Here is a 14,590-nt window from a genome sequence, read left to right on the forward strand (position 1 = left end):
TCCACATGTACATCTTTGGATACTAAGGAGCAATCTGACATGGCCAATCCATCTAACCTGCACATCTTTGGATACTAAGGGACAATTTAGCATGGCAATCCACCTAATCTGCACATCTTTGGACGCTAAAGGGCAATTTAGCATGGCCAATCCACCTAATCTGCACAGCTTTGGACACTAAGGGGCAATTTAGCATGGTCAATCCACCTAACCTACACAGCTTTGGACTGTGGGAGGAAATAGGAGCACCTGGAGGAAACCTGGGCAGACATGGAGAGGACACATAGACTTCACACAAACACTGAGCCGAGGCCAGAATTGAACCCGGGTCCCAGGCGCTGTGAGGCAGCAGTGCTATGTGCCACCCATTTAAAACTTTCACTGATGTCTACCTGGAATAAGGCAGATAATGGGCTATTTGTTGTAAAGGATGGTGACTATCCCAGTGCATTACATTCTGGGTTGCCTTCACAAAGGATTTTTACACTGCTTGCCAATGACATAGATTTACCATCGAGATGTTTGAATTTTCGCATCCAGTCTATTCTATGTGCTTGTACGTGTGTTTGTCATCCTCTCAGAAATTGAGAAATGCACCCACTATCAAGACAGAAGCGTATAAACTAGGAGGATCAGAGGTGAGAATTCAGTGATCTCCACTCAAGTGGTTGTAGAGGTGTGACTGCTGTCCTTCAGGCCTTTGCACAGTATGATTGTATGATTCTAAACAATGGAGGAGAAGGCTAAACCACCCCTCACCCCTCACCCTATGTTGGTCAGCCAGCCCATTCTCAATGTTTCGATTAGCATTAGCATCCAGACATTTGGGGCAGCACGGTGGCACAGTTAGCACTGCTGCTTCACTGTGCCAGAGACCTGGGTTCAATTCCCAGCTTGGGTCACAGTCTGTGTGGAGTCTGCACGTTCTCCCTGTGTCTGCGTGGGTTTCCTCCAGATACTCCAGTTTCCTCCCACAGTCCGAAAGGTATGCTGGTTAGGTGTACTGGCTATGCTAAGTTGTCCCTCAGTGTAACCAGAACAGGTGCCAGAGTGTGGCGGACTAGGGGATTTTCACAGCAACTTCATTGCAGTGTTAACGTAACCCTACTTGTTACACTAATAAATAAACTTTAGACATCTGGGTGAGATATTGGGGGAATTATGGAGTGAGTTGGCACCTCATAGGGGAAGAAGAGTGAAAAAAAAATCTTTTGAAAAAAGAACATCAAATAATTGCATTACTTACAAAAACAATTATGCTGTTGTGCAGTGGGCCACTGGATTTGAGAACTTCCTTGTCATTTTCTACGGAATACTCCCATTCCAGACCCATTTCTATAAACACTTTTGGCTTTGAACTTTCACCTTTGGCATTGAGAATGAAATTACCAGTCGCTTGATTCTTCACAGCTGTTAACAGAATATAACTATTAAATAAATGTCCAACATAATTTACCCCAAAATTATGAAATGTTCTAGCTATCACAAGTGAACATAATTCAGCATAATGAAAACATCATAAATGTCTGTAATGTTTGCTAAATAAATTAAGATTTCCACAGCAACTTATTTCCTCCCTAGATTAATTCTCAATTTGTCTTCATATAGCAAAGATTATGGAACTATTTACAGAGCTAAATATTGATATGTCATTAGATCCTTGAGATAAACTTACAAATGAGATTTGTGGATGGTTCTGTTTCTTCAATCTGAATATGTCTTGCTCCAGTTGGCAGTTCGAACATTTTGAACATCCCTGCAATATTTGAGGTATGGCAATTAATTAATCCAAACTTGTGCTAAGTCTTTTTCTTCGATTCGAGAACTATAAAAGTTACAGAGTGTTTAGAAGTCCTTGGTTTGCCCAATGTAATTGTCATTTATTTGCAACCTAAAACTCAGCTTAAATTAGTAGGCTCTGCAAAAAAAAGATAGGAGCGAATGTTACAAGAGTAAAATTATTCATCATGTTGCCACATATGCATATGGTGAGCTTTGTTCCTTTTGAGGGTGTGTTTTGAGATGGTCAACTGCATTAGCACACTGACCCTCTTATCTCTGCAACCTGGACTCCATACTAGCCCTGATGGATGGAACCTTTGATTTATTATTGACACGTGTTGGCATACAGTGAGAAGTATCATCTCTTGCGCAATATACAGACAAAACATACCATTCATAGAGTACATAGGGGAGAAGGAAAAGAGCGGGTGCAGACTGTAGTGCTGCATTTACACAGATAGGGTGTAGGGAAAGATCAGCTCAATATAAGATAGGTTCATTCAAAAACCTGATGGCAGCAGGGAAGAAGCTTGAGTCGGTTGGTACGTGACTTCAGGCTTTTGTATCTTTTTCCTAGTAGAAGAAGGTGGAAGAAAGTATGCCCTGAGTGCAAGGGATCCTAGATTACGCTGGCTGCTTTTCCGAGGCAGATGGAAGTGTAGACAGAGTCAATGGATGGGAGGCTAGTTTGCGTGATGGGCTGGGCTACATTCATGAATACACATGGATCATCAGTGTGACTACAATGATCACAAATAAATTAATCTCGGAAGTTGTGATCTAATTTTCACACAAATCCACACATAATTGCTTGAATTTTGCTACTAGCAAAAATAGTCTTTTTTGATTTGATTTGATTTATTATTGTCACATGTAATAACATACAGTGTTATTACTGTTTCTTGCATGCTATACAGACAAAACACATCGTTCATAGAGAAGGAAACGAGACAGTGTAGAATGTAGTGTTACAGTCATAGCTAGAGTGTAGAGAAAGATCAACTTAATGCAAGGTAAGTCCATTCAAAAGTCTGACAGCAGACTTTTATGCAGACCCATCAAAAAGAGATGGCTAAGTGATGGAGATATGTCTTGTGGTGGGGTTCAGTTGTAGAAACAGGGCCAGGCAGTATTAGGGACAGAGCTGAGGTTAACTTGTCAAATGACTGGAAATCGATAACAAGGTTAAACATTTCATTTTGGAAACCTCAGAACTGGTACATGATGAAATGAAGAAACTATTAAACATTCATTCCTCCTCACCATATTTAAAATAGTTCAAATGTTCACTTAAAGGTGGACTGAAGGAAATTGAAGTGCCAGTATCTACTTCTTGAAGATTTTGCTTTTTGAATGTCACCAAACTGTAAAGAGACAATCAGGAAGTTGTCCAAAATGCTCCAACCTTCAACACATTGTCTTCATCTTTGGCTGGGTGCCAAGGACAAAATGTATCTCTTAATACTCAAAATCAGTACATTTTGTATGGAAAGAGGTGTTAAGACCCAGGTCAGAAACTTTTAGATATTTGATGAAGTTAGCCTAGACCCTAAGTTCTATATTTGATTTTGTATTGGTGAGCCTAAGGTATTTCACTCCAGGTATGGTTCAAGTGACCCACTAGAAAGATTCTTTTTATTTAAGAACACAGTTAGAAAATAACGAAAATAATTAGCATAACTTTTATCAATTAAAGGACTTAAATGTGATAATATATAATTCTTTACAGCTAGCTATCTCTATTGTTCAGCAGTACCCACCATAGACATAAATCCCTTTTGTAGAAGCAGTCAGCACAGAAATCAAAGATGCTTACGTGAAGCTAGATGTACAGCTTTTTAACACTTTTGGACAGGGATCCAGGCAGCAGTTTCCAGAGAAGGATATATCCTCAACGCAGCAAAATTTCAGAGAACTATGAATGAATGGTATTACTGAATGTAGCCCAATCCATCATGCAAACCAGCCTCCTATCCATTGACTCTGTTTACAATTCCCACTGCCTCAGAAAAGCAGCCAGCATAACTAAGGACCCCACGCATCCCAGACATTCTCTCGTCCACCTTCTTCTACCGGGAAAAAGATACAAAAGTCTGAGATAACGTATCACAATGCTACCATCAGATTTTTGAATGGACCTACCTTATATCAAGTTGATCTTTCTCTACACCCTAGCTCTGGCTGTAAAACTACATTCTGCACGCTCTCCTTTCCTTCTTCTCTGTATACTTCTCTGTGTTATGTTTGTATATCTTGTAAGAGACAATACTTTTCACTGTATCCTCGTACATGTGTCAATAATAAATCAAAAAATCCATCCATCAGGGCTGGTATGGAATCCAGGTTGCGGAAATGAGAGGGGCAGTGTGCTAATGCAGTTGACCATCTCAAAACACACACTCTGGCAGCTCCCAGTCTCCGGACTTCAGAGACAGAAAGGGTTATCTCTCTCTCTCTCTCTCTCTCTCTGCAGCTTTCAAAACAGAAACTCTCAGAGAAAGATCCACTCCGGAAACCGAAGCACCCAGAGGAAGCCCGTGCAGACACGAGGAGAACTCTGCACAAACAGTCACCCAAGCTGGGAATTGAACCAGGTCCCTGGCACTGTGAGGCAGCAGTGCTAACCACTGTGCCACCCCCACCATATATTCACACCATGTCGACGTGACATCACATAATCGCAGTTGTCAGCAGGTTCACCCAAACGTAAACATACTGTGGAGATCCATCTGGGATTTATAGCCCCCGGGGAGAGGAACATGGTCACGCCTGGCAGTGCCCCTTGGCATTTAAACATGGCACCCCAGTCTCTGTGCATCCAGGATTTTGCCAGCATGTTTAGCCAACCCCCCCCGCATGATGGAGTGAAACATGCCTGTTTCTTTTTGACAGAGATCTGGAGAGAAAACCAACCTGTTTCAAAATGCACAGTTTTTCTCGCGGGAACCGATGCTCTGCCAAACACTGGTAAGATTATCCCCTTGATGTCACAGCCAAACACATGCAAATATTAGATACAGATTACAGTTAATTCAGTCGCCTATTTACAATTTCCAATCTCCCACAAGGCAGGCCTGTGATTTCTCTAATGATTTAAAGTTGATATGAAGGTGTTGTAAAGCAATGGGCTCACAGCAGGTTTTTTGTAGTTGAATATCTAGGGGTCAATTTGCAAGTGAATTTTAAGACTGGAACAGGTGAAATACTTTGGCTGCTTGATGACTTGCAGAGTTTGCAGCTCAAATAGTCCTTGTGTATTAATATCTGCAGCTCCCAGCAGATATAAGTGCACCACACTGCGATCCTGACTGACAATCTTAAACTGGTTGCCAATGTTATTCCAAAACCTGCTCTTTGCAGACAGAAAGAACAGGTAGACACACTGCGCCTGTTTCAGCTAAACAAAAAAAAACACAAGCGACAGCCATTTGCTGATTCAGTCCCCAAAGTATTGCCTTGACCAATCACGGTCAAGCTGCTTGGTTTACAATGTTTTCAGTTATCTGTCAGTTTATCATCAACTGGTGCATTCTTCATGGCAACAACTCTACCAGAGGCAACTTGCCAACTAATCTCTTCTCATACAGTATAAAATTGTCTTTTTCTCCTTATTCTAGCATTCTTGTCAAGTGTCCTGACGAGTGCAAAGACAAAAAGCTTCAACGTGTCTTTTTTCAACCATATTACTATTTGAAATTGTTAATGCAAAAATCAATTTCCAGATCGTTGCTACATTTTTTCTGAACTATTTTCAAATGTCTCAGGGAATGCAAGTGTGATATAGAGGACATCTAGTTTTCTCCTGCACTATCCCAGTATTGATAAATTTCTGTCCTTTTGAATGAGGGGAATTAGGTTTCTCAAAACAAGGTTAAAATGATAGGCAGCACTTGCAAAAGCAGTCTTCAGGCAGGAGAAATTCATCATGTGTCAATAAATCATTCACATCTTATATAACCTTTGTGCCTGATAAATTTTAGAAAGGATCCCTGCTTTCCTCTGTGGAGAATGTGCTTATTCTAAAAGGCTTTGCAATAAATTTTTTTTTAATGCCTCACTGGTTAAAATAGATGCTGACCGCATGGCGTTGCAATGTTTTCTTCGATTGCGCAAGTTCATTCCCAAGAGAGGAGCACATAATCAAAAATGTGTGGCCATAGCTTGAATTTTCACAGCTTATTATGGCCTGTGCTCCACCATCTGAGCCTATAATCCAGCCTGACCAAACTTTGTTAAGACAAACTTTCAGTCTGACCCAGCACCTCTCAGCACGCATCAAGTGGCCAGAGTATCTGATTTCACAACTGTCACAGCAACAGGGGGATGGTACTCAACTCCAGATAGCAGCAACATTTGCCTACCTTAGAACTACTGAATTCAGAACATATCTTATCAAAAGGTTTGTTTGTGTACAGAAGGGAAAAGAGAAACAATCATTCCATTTTACACTTCAAGCTTATTCCGACCCTTGCTAGGGAAGAAATGAAGAATTGTGCCACCAGAACTGTATCATTCTGCCAAAATATTCCTGGTGGTCTAGCAGTTAGGATCGCTGGGGTTCCATTCTTGATCAGGGAATGGAGATTTGGGGTAGCACAGTGATTAGCATTGCTGCCTCACAGCGCCAGGAACTTGGGTTCGATTCCTGGCTTGGGTCACTGTCTGTGCAGAGTCTGCAGGCATGTTCTCCCATGTCTGCGTGGGTTTCCTCCAGGTGCTCCGATTTGGTCCCATATTCCAGAAGAGGCGCTGGTTAGATGCATTGGCCATGCTAAATTCTCCCTCAGTGTACCTGAACAAGCATCAGGGTGTGTCGACTCGGGGTTTTTCACAGTGACTTCGTTGCTGTGTTAATGTAAGCCTACTTGTGACACTGACACATAAACTTAAAAAACTTTAAACTTCAAAACTTTCTCAATGTTTGATGTAAGCCTTAAACAAAGTCGTGAACAATGAGGATACTTTAAGAATGAGACAATAAACTTATTTAAATAAGTGCAGATATGTTTCTTTTTGAGTGTGACGCGTTTTCAAATAGGTTACATTAAACCAGAATGCGATCAAAGACTTGGCAGATGAGGCTTTAACTCACCTGTTCGTTTGGGAGCTTTGGCAATAGTTCCCTTAACGGTTCGACAGTGCGCATTGTCACCACCACAGACACCACATTTATCTTCCTGTTTAAAGGAACCAACTTCCTTGTTGCAGTCCACAAGCTTCAAGAAGAAGAAGAATTCAGAACCATCAGAACTTTCATCCAATGACAAAACGGTCAGAACTTAGAAACCACACAACCAAGCCTTTAAATAATCACAATCTTAAAAAAAATGCTGCAAGGGCAATCTTGCATCTTTGACATAGAAAAATATTCCAAGGGACTTCACAGAAGCGGTACCCAAGTCACGCTGAGGTATGAGAAGAGGTGATCAAAGAGCTTGACACATTTCAGGAAGCGTCATAAAGTATGAGGAAGAGGCGCAGAGATTTAGGGAGGGAATTCCAGCATTCAAGGCTGATTGAGATTGGGCATAGGCAACAGGCCAGGAGGGGAGCACAGAATACAGAGACTGTACAAGTGATGAGCACCTACCACACATTCTCCGCGAGCACACACGCTGAAGGGATCTTTATAACTGCAGCGTGTACCATCATGTACGACTTGGTTCATGAACACCACATCCCCGGTTTCCTTGGACTGGCAAATGAGTTCACATTTTTGAGCTTCTGCAATCCGTTGACGGTGAAAGAAAATCAAAACACAGGTTTACGCCGAGCATTGTGTAATAGAAGACATGGAAACAAAGCCTAAAAGGATTAGAGCTGAACATTTGAGGTATGGTTTTATCATTAATTCACCGTGAGTGGGTGACACAGTGATAGGGGTGGCATGGTGGTACAGTGGTTAGCACTGCAGCCTCACACCGCCAGGGACCTGGGTTCAATTCCAGCCTCAGATCACTGTATGTATGGAGTTTGCACGTTCTTCTCGTGTCAGCATGATGACACGATGTTCTGGTTTCCTCCCAAAGTCCAAAGACATGCAGGTTAGGTAGACTGGCCATGCTAAATTTCCCTTTGGTGTCCCAAAATGTGCAGGTTAGGTGGATTGGCCATGCTAAATTTCCCCTTGGTGTCCCAAAATGTGCAGGTTAGGTGGATTGGCCATGCTAAATTGCCCTTAGTGTCCAAAGATGTGGTTAGGGAGATTAGCGAGGTAAATGTAGAGGAATAATCCTGGGTGGGATGCTCTGTCGGAGTCAGTGCAGACTCGATGGGCCAAATGGCCTCTTTCTGCACCGTATGGATTTTATGAGCGCCTTTCATTTTATATAGGATACTTCCATTTTGTTTATTTCCTAAAGAAAATGGTCTTAAACTATGTTGGTTGCACATTTGGCAGCCCAAGGGTAGAACACACTAATGCAAGGAAAATCTCCATAAGAGATAAATATGCTCCAACACATTTTGTTCCATGTGCCAAATCGCTGGGTTCTCCAAGGATCACTGAGGATGCAATGGAGAAATCTAAAAATGTCAACTTGAGACCTGTGACAATAAATTGTTGTCATTAGAAACACAAGTTCATGGAGACACTGTTTGCAACTGGTAATGCAATGCCACACGAGAGGGAAATGGCCCTTAATGCAGTTGCAGGGGACGGACAGGATGGTGGGAGGGGAACAGGGATGGGTGAGGAAAATAATGAACAGCTTGTCTGGATTGCTGACAATTGTAAGCAGGAATAAATTTTACTTTAGTGAGAGGGGCAGTGTTATTGAGATCACGTCACCCGCAAAATAGTCTTAGGACCCTTTTCTCACACCAGTTTACGATATGTGATCAATTTGAAATGCAGCTTTTTCCAAGTTACTTAGTGAACAGTGGGTGGAATAGTGGTTAGCACTGCTGCCTCACAGTGCCAGGGAGGGACCCGGGTTCAATTCCTGGCTTGGGTCAGTCTGTGTGGAGTCTACACGTTCTCCCCATGTCTGTGTGGGTTTCCTCCGCTTGCTCCAGTTTCCTTCCACCATCCAAAAGACATTCTGGTTAAGTGCACTGGCCATGCTAAATTCTCCCTCAGGCACCGGAGTGTGGTGACTAGAGGATTTTCATTGTAACTTCATTGCAGTGTTAATGTAAGCCTACTTGTGACTAGACTCATAGAATCCCTAAAATGCTGAAGGAGGCCATTCCACCCATCAAGTTTGTACCAACACAATCCCACCGAGGCCCTGTTCCCACAACCCCACATATTTACCTTTCTAATCCCCCTGACATTAGGGTTAATTTAACGTGGCCAATCAACCTAACCTGCACATCTCTGGAGTGTGGGAGGAAACTGAAGCGCCCGAGGAAACCCATACAGACACAGGGAGAATGTGCAGACTCTGCACAGACAGTGACCCGAGACCGGAATTGAACCTGGGTCCCCGGCACTGTGAGGCAGTTGTGCTAACCACTGTGCCACCGTGATAAACAAACTTTAAAAAAAACTTGGAACTTTATTACACAAGCAATTTTTCGATTTTGGCTGCAGAGTTTCATTTTCTGACCATTTAAAAGTAAATTACAGCAGGAAAATTGCATGTAATGTCCCTCTGAAATTGCCATGCAAAGTTCCATCTGACAAAGCTCCTCATAGGTAGGGCAAAGGAAACTCCTCCTGTATGTGCACCATCATTGCTGATTACTAATGAGCAGCATACATAAGAACATAAGAAATAGGAGCAGGAGTAGGCCATCTAGCCCTTCGAACCTGTCCCGCCATTCAATAAGATCATGGCTGATCTGTCGTGGCTCAGTTCCACATTCCCGCCCTCTCCCCATAACCCTTAATCCCCTCGCTTATCAAAAACCCATCAACCCGCGTCTTAAAAATATTTAGCGAGGTAGCCTCCACCGCTTCAACGGGCAGAGAATTCCAGAGATTCACCACCCTTTGAGTGAAGAAGTTCCTCCTCAACTCCGTTCTAAACCGCCCCCCCCCTTTATCTTGAGGCTGTGCCCCCTAGCCCTACTATCCTTTCTGAGCGTGAAGAGTCTCTCCACCTCTATCCTATCCATCCCATTCATCATCTTATACGTCTCAATGAGATCTCCCCTCATTCTTCTAAACTCTAACGAGTACAAGCCTAGTTTATTCAGCCTCTCCTCATAGCTCAACCCCCTCAACTCCGGCATCAGCCTAGTAAACCTCCTCTGCACTCCCTCCAAGGCCAAAATATCCTTGCGTAAGTACGGCGCCCAAAACTGCACACAGTACTCCAGCTGCGGCCTCACCAATGCTCTATACAGCCGCAGCAAGACCTCCCTACTTTTATATTCAATCCCCCTCACTATGAAGGCCAGCATCCCATTCGCCTTCCTGACCACCTGCTGCACCTGCAAGCTGGATTTTTGCGACTCATGCACAAGGACCCCGAGGTCCCTCTGCACCGTCGCCTGCTGCAGTTTTTTGCCCCATAAGTAATAGTCCTTCCTACCATTATTCCTACCAAAGTGGACCACCTCGCACTTGCCAACATTAAATTCCATTTGCCAGTTCCTGGCCCATTCGCCCAGCCTATCTAGATCCTTCTATAGACTCTCCGCACCCTCCGCACAATTTGCCGTTCCACCAATCTTGGTATCATCAGCAAATTTCGACACCATACACTCGGTTCCCTCCTCCAGATCATCTATATAAATGGTAAAAAGCTGAGGCCCCAGCACCGACCCCTGGGGCACTCCACTAGTCACCATCCGCCAATCCGAATAGCACCCATTGACCCCCACTCTCTGCCTCCTATTTGACAACCAATCCTCTATCCACGCTAACACCCTACCCCCAACTCCATGTCCCCTGACCTTCTGCAATAACCTCTTGTGAGGTACCTTGTCAAACGCTTTCTGAAAATCCAGAAAGACCACATCCACCGGCTCTCCTCTATCCACTGCCCTAGACACATCCTCACAGAACTCCAGAAAATTTGTCAGACACGACTTCCCTTTAACGAAACCGTGCTGCGTCTGCTCTATCAAGCAATTCCCCTCAAGATGCCTCGCTATTTCCTCCTTGATGACGGATTCTAACATTTTACCTACAACAGACGTTACCATACCATAAAGGCATACCATAAAGGTATGTCCTAAATGTTACTATTGCTCCTGTTATGACTGTCAAAATTGAAACCAGATAACATGTACACTCTCAAAGGAAAACCTACCGTCTTGATGCTCATAGGGGAGCCAGGTATGCTTGATGTTCTGGTAAAGATAATAGGAGTTCCTTTGTTGACACTGCTGAGCCCGGAAATCTTCATAGATCCCCGGGCAATCGTCAGAATTGCAAACTTTATACTCGGAGCTGGGGCCTGGGCAGTCTCGGCCACCATAGGCAGGGCTGCAGGAAAGTGAAAGATAATCAGTGATAGGATATACATCCTCACCTCACTCTGCAACCTGTTGATAGACAGGTGTGTGCTTGCTCTCTCGGTAATTTACAACACGTTCCCTGGTGTAACATCCTGGAACTGAATCTGAGAATAGAGTCACAATCCAAGCTGGGGCGGCACGGTTGCCTCACGGCGCCAAAGGCCCATGTTCAATTCCCAGCTCGGGTGGAGTCTGCACATTCTCCCCGTGTCTGCATGGGTTACCTCCGGGTGCTCCGGTTTCCTCCCACAGTCCAAGGACGTGTGGGGTTAAGTTGATTGGTCGTGCTAAATTGATTCTAGTGTCAGAGGATTAGCAGGGTAAATTTGTGGAGTTACGGGAATAGGGCCTGGGTGGGATTGTGGTCAGTGCAGACACGAGGGGCCAAATGGCCTCCTTCTGCACTGTAGAGATTCTATGATTCTGGAGCTACAATTGGTGATGTAAATCTTTGTGAACACATCATTTACTGTGACAAGGGGTAGTTTAAGTTTATTTATTAGTGTCACAAGTAGGCTTACATTAACAGTGCAATGATGTTACTGTGAAAATGCCCAGTTGCCACATTCCAGCACCTGTTCAGGTACACTGAGGGAGAATTTAGCACGGCCAATGCACCTAACCAGCATATCTGGAAATCGGAGCACCCGGAGGAAATCCACACAAACAGGGGGTAATGTGCAGACTCCACACAAACAGTGACCTGAGGCCGGGAATCGAACCCAGGTCCCTGGCACTGAGAGGCAGCAGTGCTAACCACTGTGCCACCCACTGTTTGTTAAGTAACTTGGAAAAAGCTGCATTTCAAATTCATCACATGTTGTGCAGACTGTGCATAGTAACGATGGAGACAAACTTCAAGTTGTATGCATTTTAAACTATTTAAACACCCAGGCATTTTACATACAAACACTAAATGTGTTAATAAGGCTGCAGGGGCTTCAATGGCAGTGTATTGAGGAGATTGGCAATGTGAAAGTTGGCTCTATGTGGTCGGAGAAGGGGACAAATAGCTTGTTATTCTGGGTATGGTTCCAGTTTATCTCCAATTAAAAAATAAATATTAGCTCTTTATACACACAGGGCAAGAGTACAAAACATAATTTGTAGATTAAAGCAGAAGTTTACCTGATGCCGGAGGCATCTAAAATTGTACATACAGTTGATGCAACCTTTAATGTTGTACTACACGTAAGCATAAAAGTATTCTTATGTATTTTCTGATAGATCCTAATATTAATAGGGTAGAGGGCTATTGCTAGCCCGCAATCACTTCTAATCAAATTGCCTCAGTAAATACCATTCTTTCCTTTGAGTGAGAAGGTTATGCTCAATTACTGCTGCAGGTTATGGGCATACGATCTAGCCGTGTTCCTGAAGTGCTGCAATGGGAGGGGTTCGTTCCTTCATTCAAGGCATAAACCCGAGGCATGCAGTTGGACATCAGGATGCTATACTTGAAAAGGAATTCCCCCAGCCACCATTCCTTCCTTAATCAGCATCACCAGAAGCAGACTGGGCAGCTTAGCGCTGTTTGTGGGATCTTGCTGTGCATGATGCATTTAAACTGCAAATCAAATCATTGCAAATGGAGGAATTGAAACAATTCTGAAAGAGGCAATTATCCATTAAAAGGGATTTTTAAAAGACACAGATAAGTTATTGGAGTGGGCAAACAGGTGGCAGATGAAGTTCAATGCAGAGGAGGGTGAGGTGATGCGTTTTGATCTGGAGGAGGGAACTGAGTGTAGGGTGTCGAAATTTGCGGATGACACCAAGATTGGGGGAACGGCAAATTGTGCGGAGGGTGTGGAGAGTCTGCAGAAGGATCTAGATAGGCTGGGCGAATGGGCCAGGAAATGGCAAATGGAATTTAATGTTGGCAAGTGTGAGGTGGTCCACTTTGGTAGGAAGAATGGTAGGAAGGACTATTACTTACAGGGCGAAAAACTGCAGCAGGCGACGGTGCAGAGGGACCTCGGGGTCCTTGTGCATGAGTCGCAAAAACCCAGCTTGCAGGTGCAGCAGGTGGTCAGGAAGGCGAATGGGATGCTGGCCTTCATAGCGAAGGGGATTGAATATAAAAGTAGGGAGGTCTTGCTGCAGCTGTATAGGGCATTGGTGAGGCCGCAGCTGGAGTACTGTGTGCAGTTTTGGGCGCCGCACCTGCGCAAAGATATTTTGGCCTTGGAGGGAGTGCAGAGGAGGTTTACTAGGCTGATACCAGAGTTGAGGGGGTTGAACTATGAGGAGAGGCTGAATAAACTAGGCTTGTACTCGTTGGAGTTTAGAAGAATGAGGGGAGATCTCATTGAGACGTATAAGATGATGAATGGGATGGATAGAATAGAGGTGGAGAGACTCTTCCCACTGAAAAAAGACAGTAGGACTAGGGGGCACAGCCTCAAGATAAAGGGGGGGCGTTTTAGAACGGAGTTGAGGAGGAACTTCTTCACTCAAAGGGTGGTGAATCTCTGGAATTCTCTACCCATTGAAGTGGTGGAGGCTGCCTCGCTAAATATTTTCAAGAAGCGGGTTGATGGGTTTTTGATAAGAGAGGGGATTAAGGGTTATGGGGAGAGGGCCGGAAAGTGGAACTGAGCCACGACAGATCAGCCATGATCTTATTGAATGGCGGGGCAGGCTCGAGGGGCCGGATGGCCTACTCCTGCTCCTATTTCTTATGTTCTTATGTTTTGGTAGGAAGAACATGGAAAGACAATACAAAATAAAGGGTAAAATTCTTAAGGGGGTACAGGAGCAGAGAGACCTGGGTGTATATGCGCATAGATCATTGAAGGTAGCAGGGTAGTGAAGAGAGTTAATAAAGTATACAGTATCCTTGCCTTTATTAAGAGGGCATTGAGTACAGGAGCAAGGAGGTTATGCTGAACTTGTACACGATATTAGTTTGACCTCAGCTGGAGTACTGTGCACAGTTCTGGGCACCACACTACAGAAAGAATATGAACACATACGAGAGTGCAGAAGAGGTTTACAAGAATGGTTCCAGGAATGGGGGACTTCAATTATGACGAGGATAGACTGCAGAGATTGGGACTGTTCTCCTTGGAGAGAAGAAGGCTGAGAGGAGATTTGAAAGAGTTGTTCAAAATCATGAGGGAGCTGGACAGAATAGTCAGGGAGAAACTGCTCCCTTTGTAAAAGGGTCAAGAATGAAACGGATACAGATTTAAAATTATCTGCAAAAGAAGCAAATGTGATGTGAGAAGAAGCTTTTTCACTCAGCGAGTGGTTGGGGTTTGGAATGCACTGTCTGGAAGTGTGGTGGAGGCAGGTTCAATTGAGGGCTTCAAGAGGGCATTAGATGACTATTTGAATAGAAACAATGCGCAGAGGTACAGGGGAAAGGCAGGGGAATGGTACCAAGTCA

At 43.9% G+C, this 14,590-nt stretch overlaps 1 protein-coding gene across 2 annotated transcripts in view; it reads right to left on the bottom strand.

Moving 5' to 3' along the window:
* Nucleotides 1–14,590, bottom strand: part of adamts14 (ADAM metallopeptidase with thrombospondin type 1 motif, 14) — a 172,749-nt gene that overhangs the window by 17,194 nt on the left and 140,965 nt on the right. For both annotated transcript variants that reach the window (XM_080215609.1, XM_080215611.1), the window contains 5 exons: nt 10,989–11,164; nt 7,373–7,506; nt 6,875–6,998; nt 1,676–1,756; nt 1,247–1,410 (listed from right to left, as the gene is read on the bottom strand). In XM_080215609.1, coding sequence (XP_080071735.1) covers nt 1,247–1,410; nt 1,676–1,756; nt 6,875–6,998; nt 7,373–7,506; nt 10,989–11,164 — 679 coding nt within the window. The remainder of the gene's footprint in view (nt 1–1,246; nt 1,411–1,675; nt 1,757–6,874; nt 6,999–7,372; nt 7,507–10,988; nt 11,165–14,590) is intronic.

This window comes from Carcharhinus amblyrhynchos, chromosome 31, assembly GCF_965287045.1.
Source record: "Carcharhinus amblyrhynchos chromosome 31, sCarAmb.v2.hapA, whole genome shotgun sequence".
In the NCBI taxonomy this organism is placed as follows: domain Eukaryota; kingdom Metazoa; phylum Chordata; class Chondrichthyes; order Carcharhiniformes; family Carcharhinidae; genus Carcharhinus; species Carcharhinus amblyrhynchos.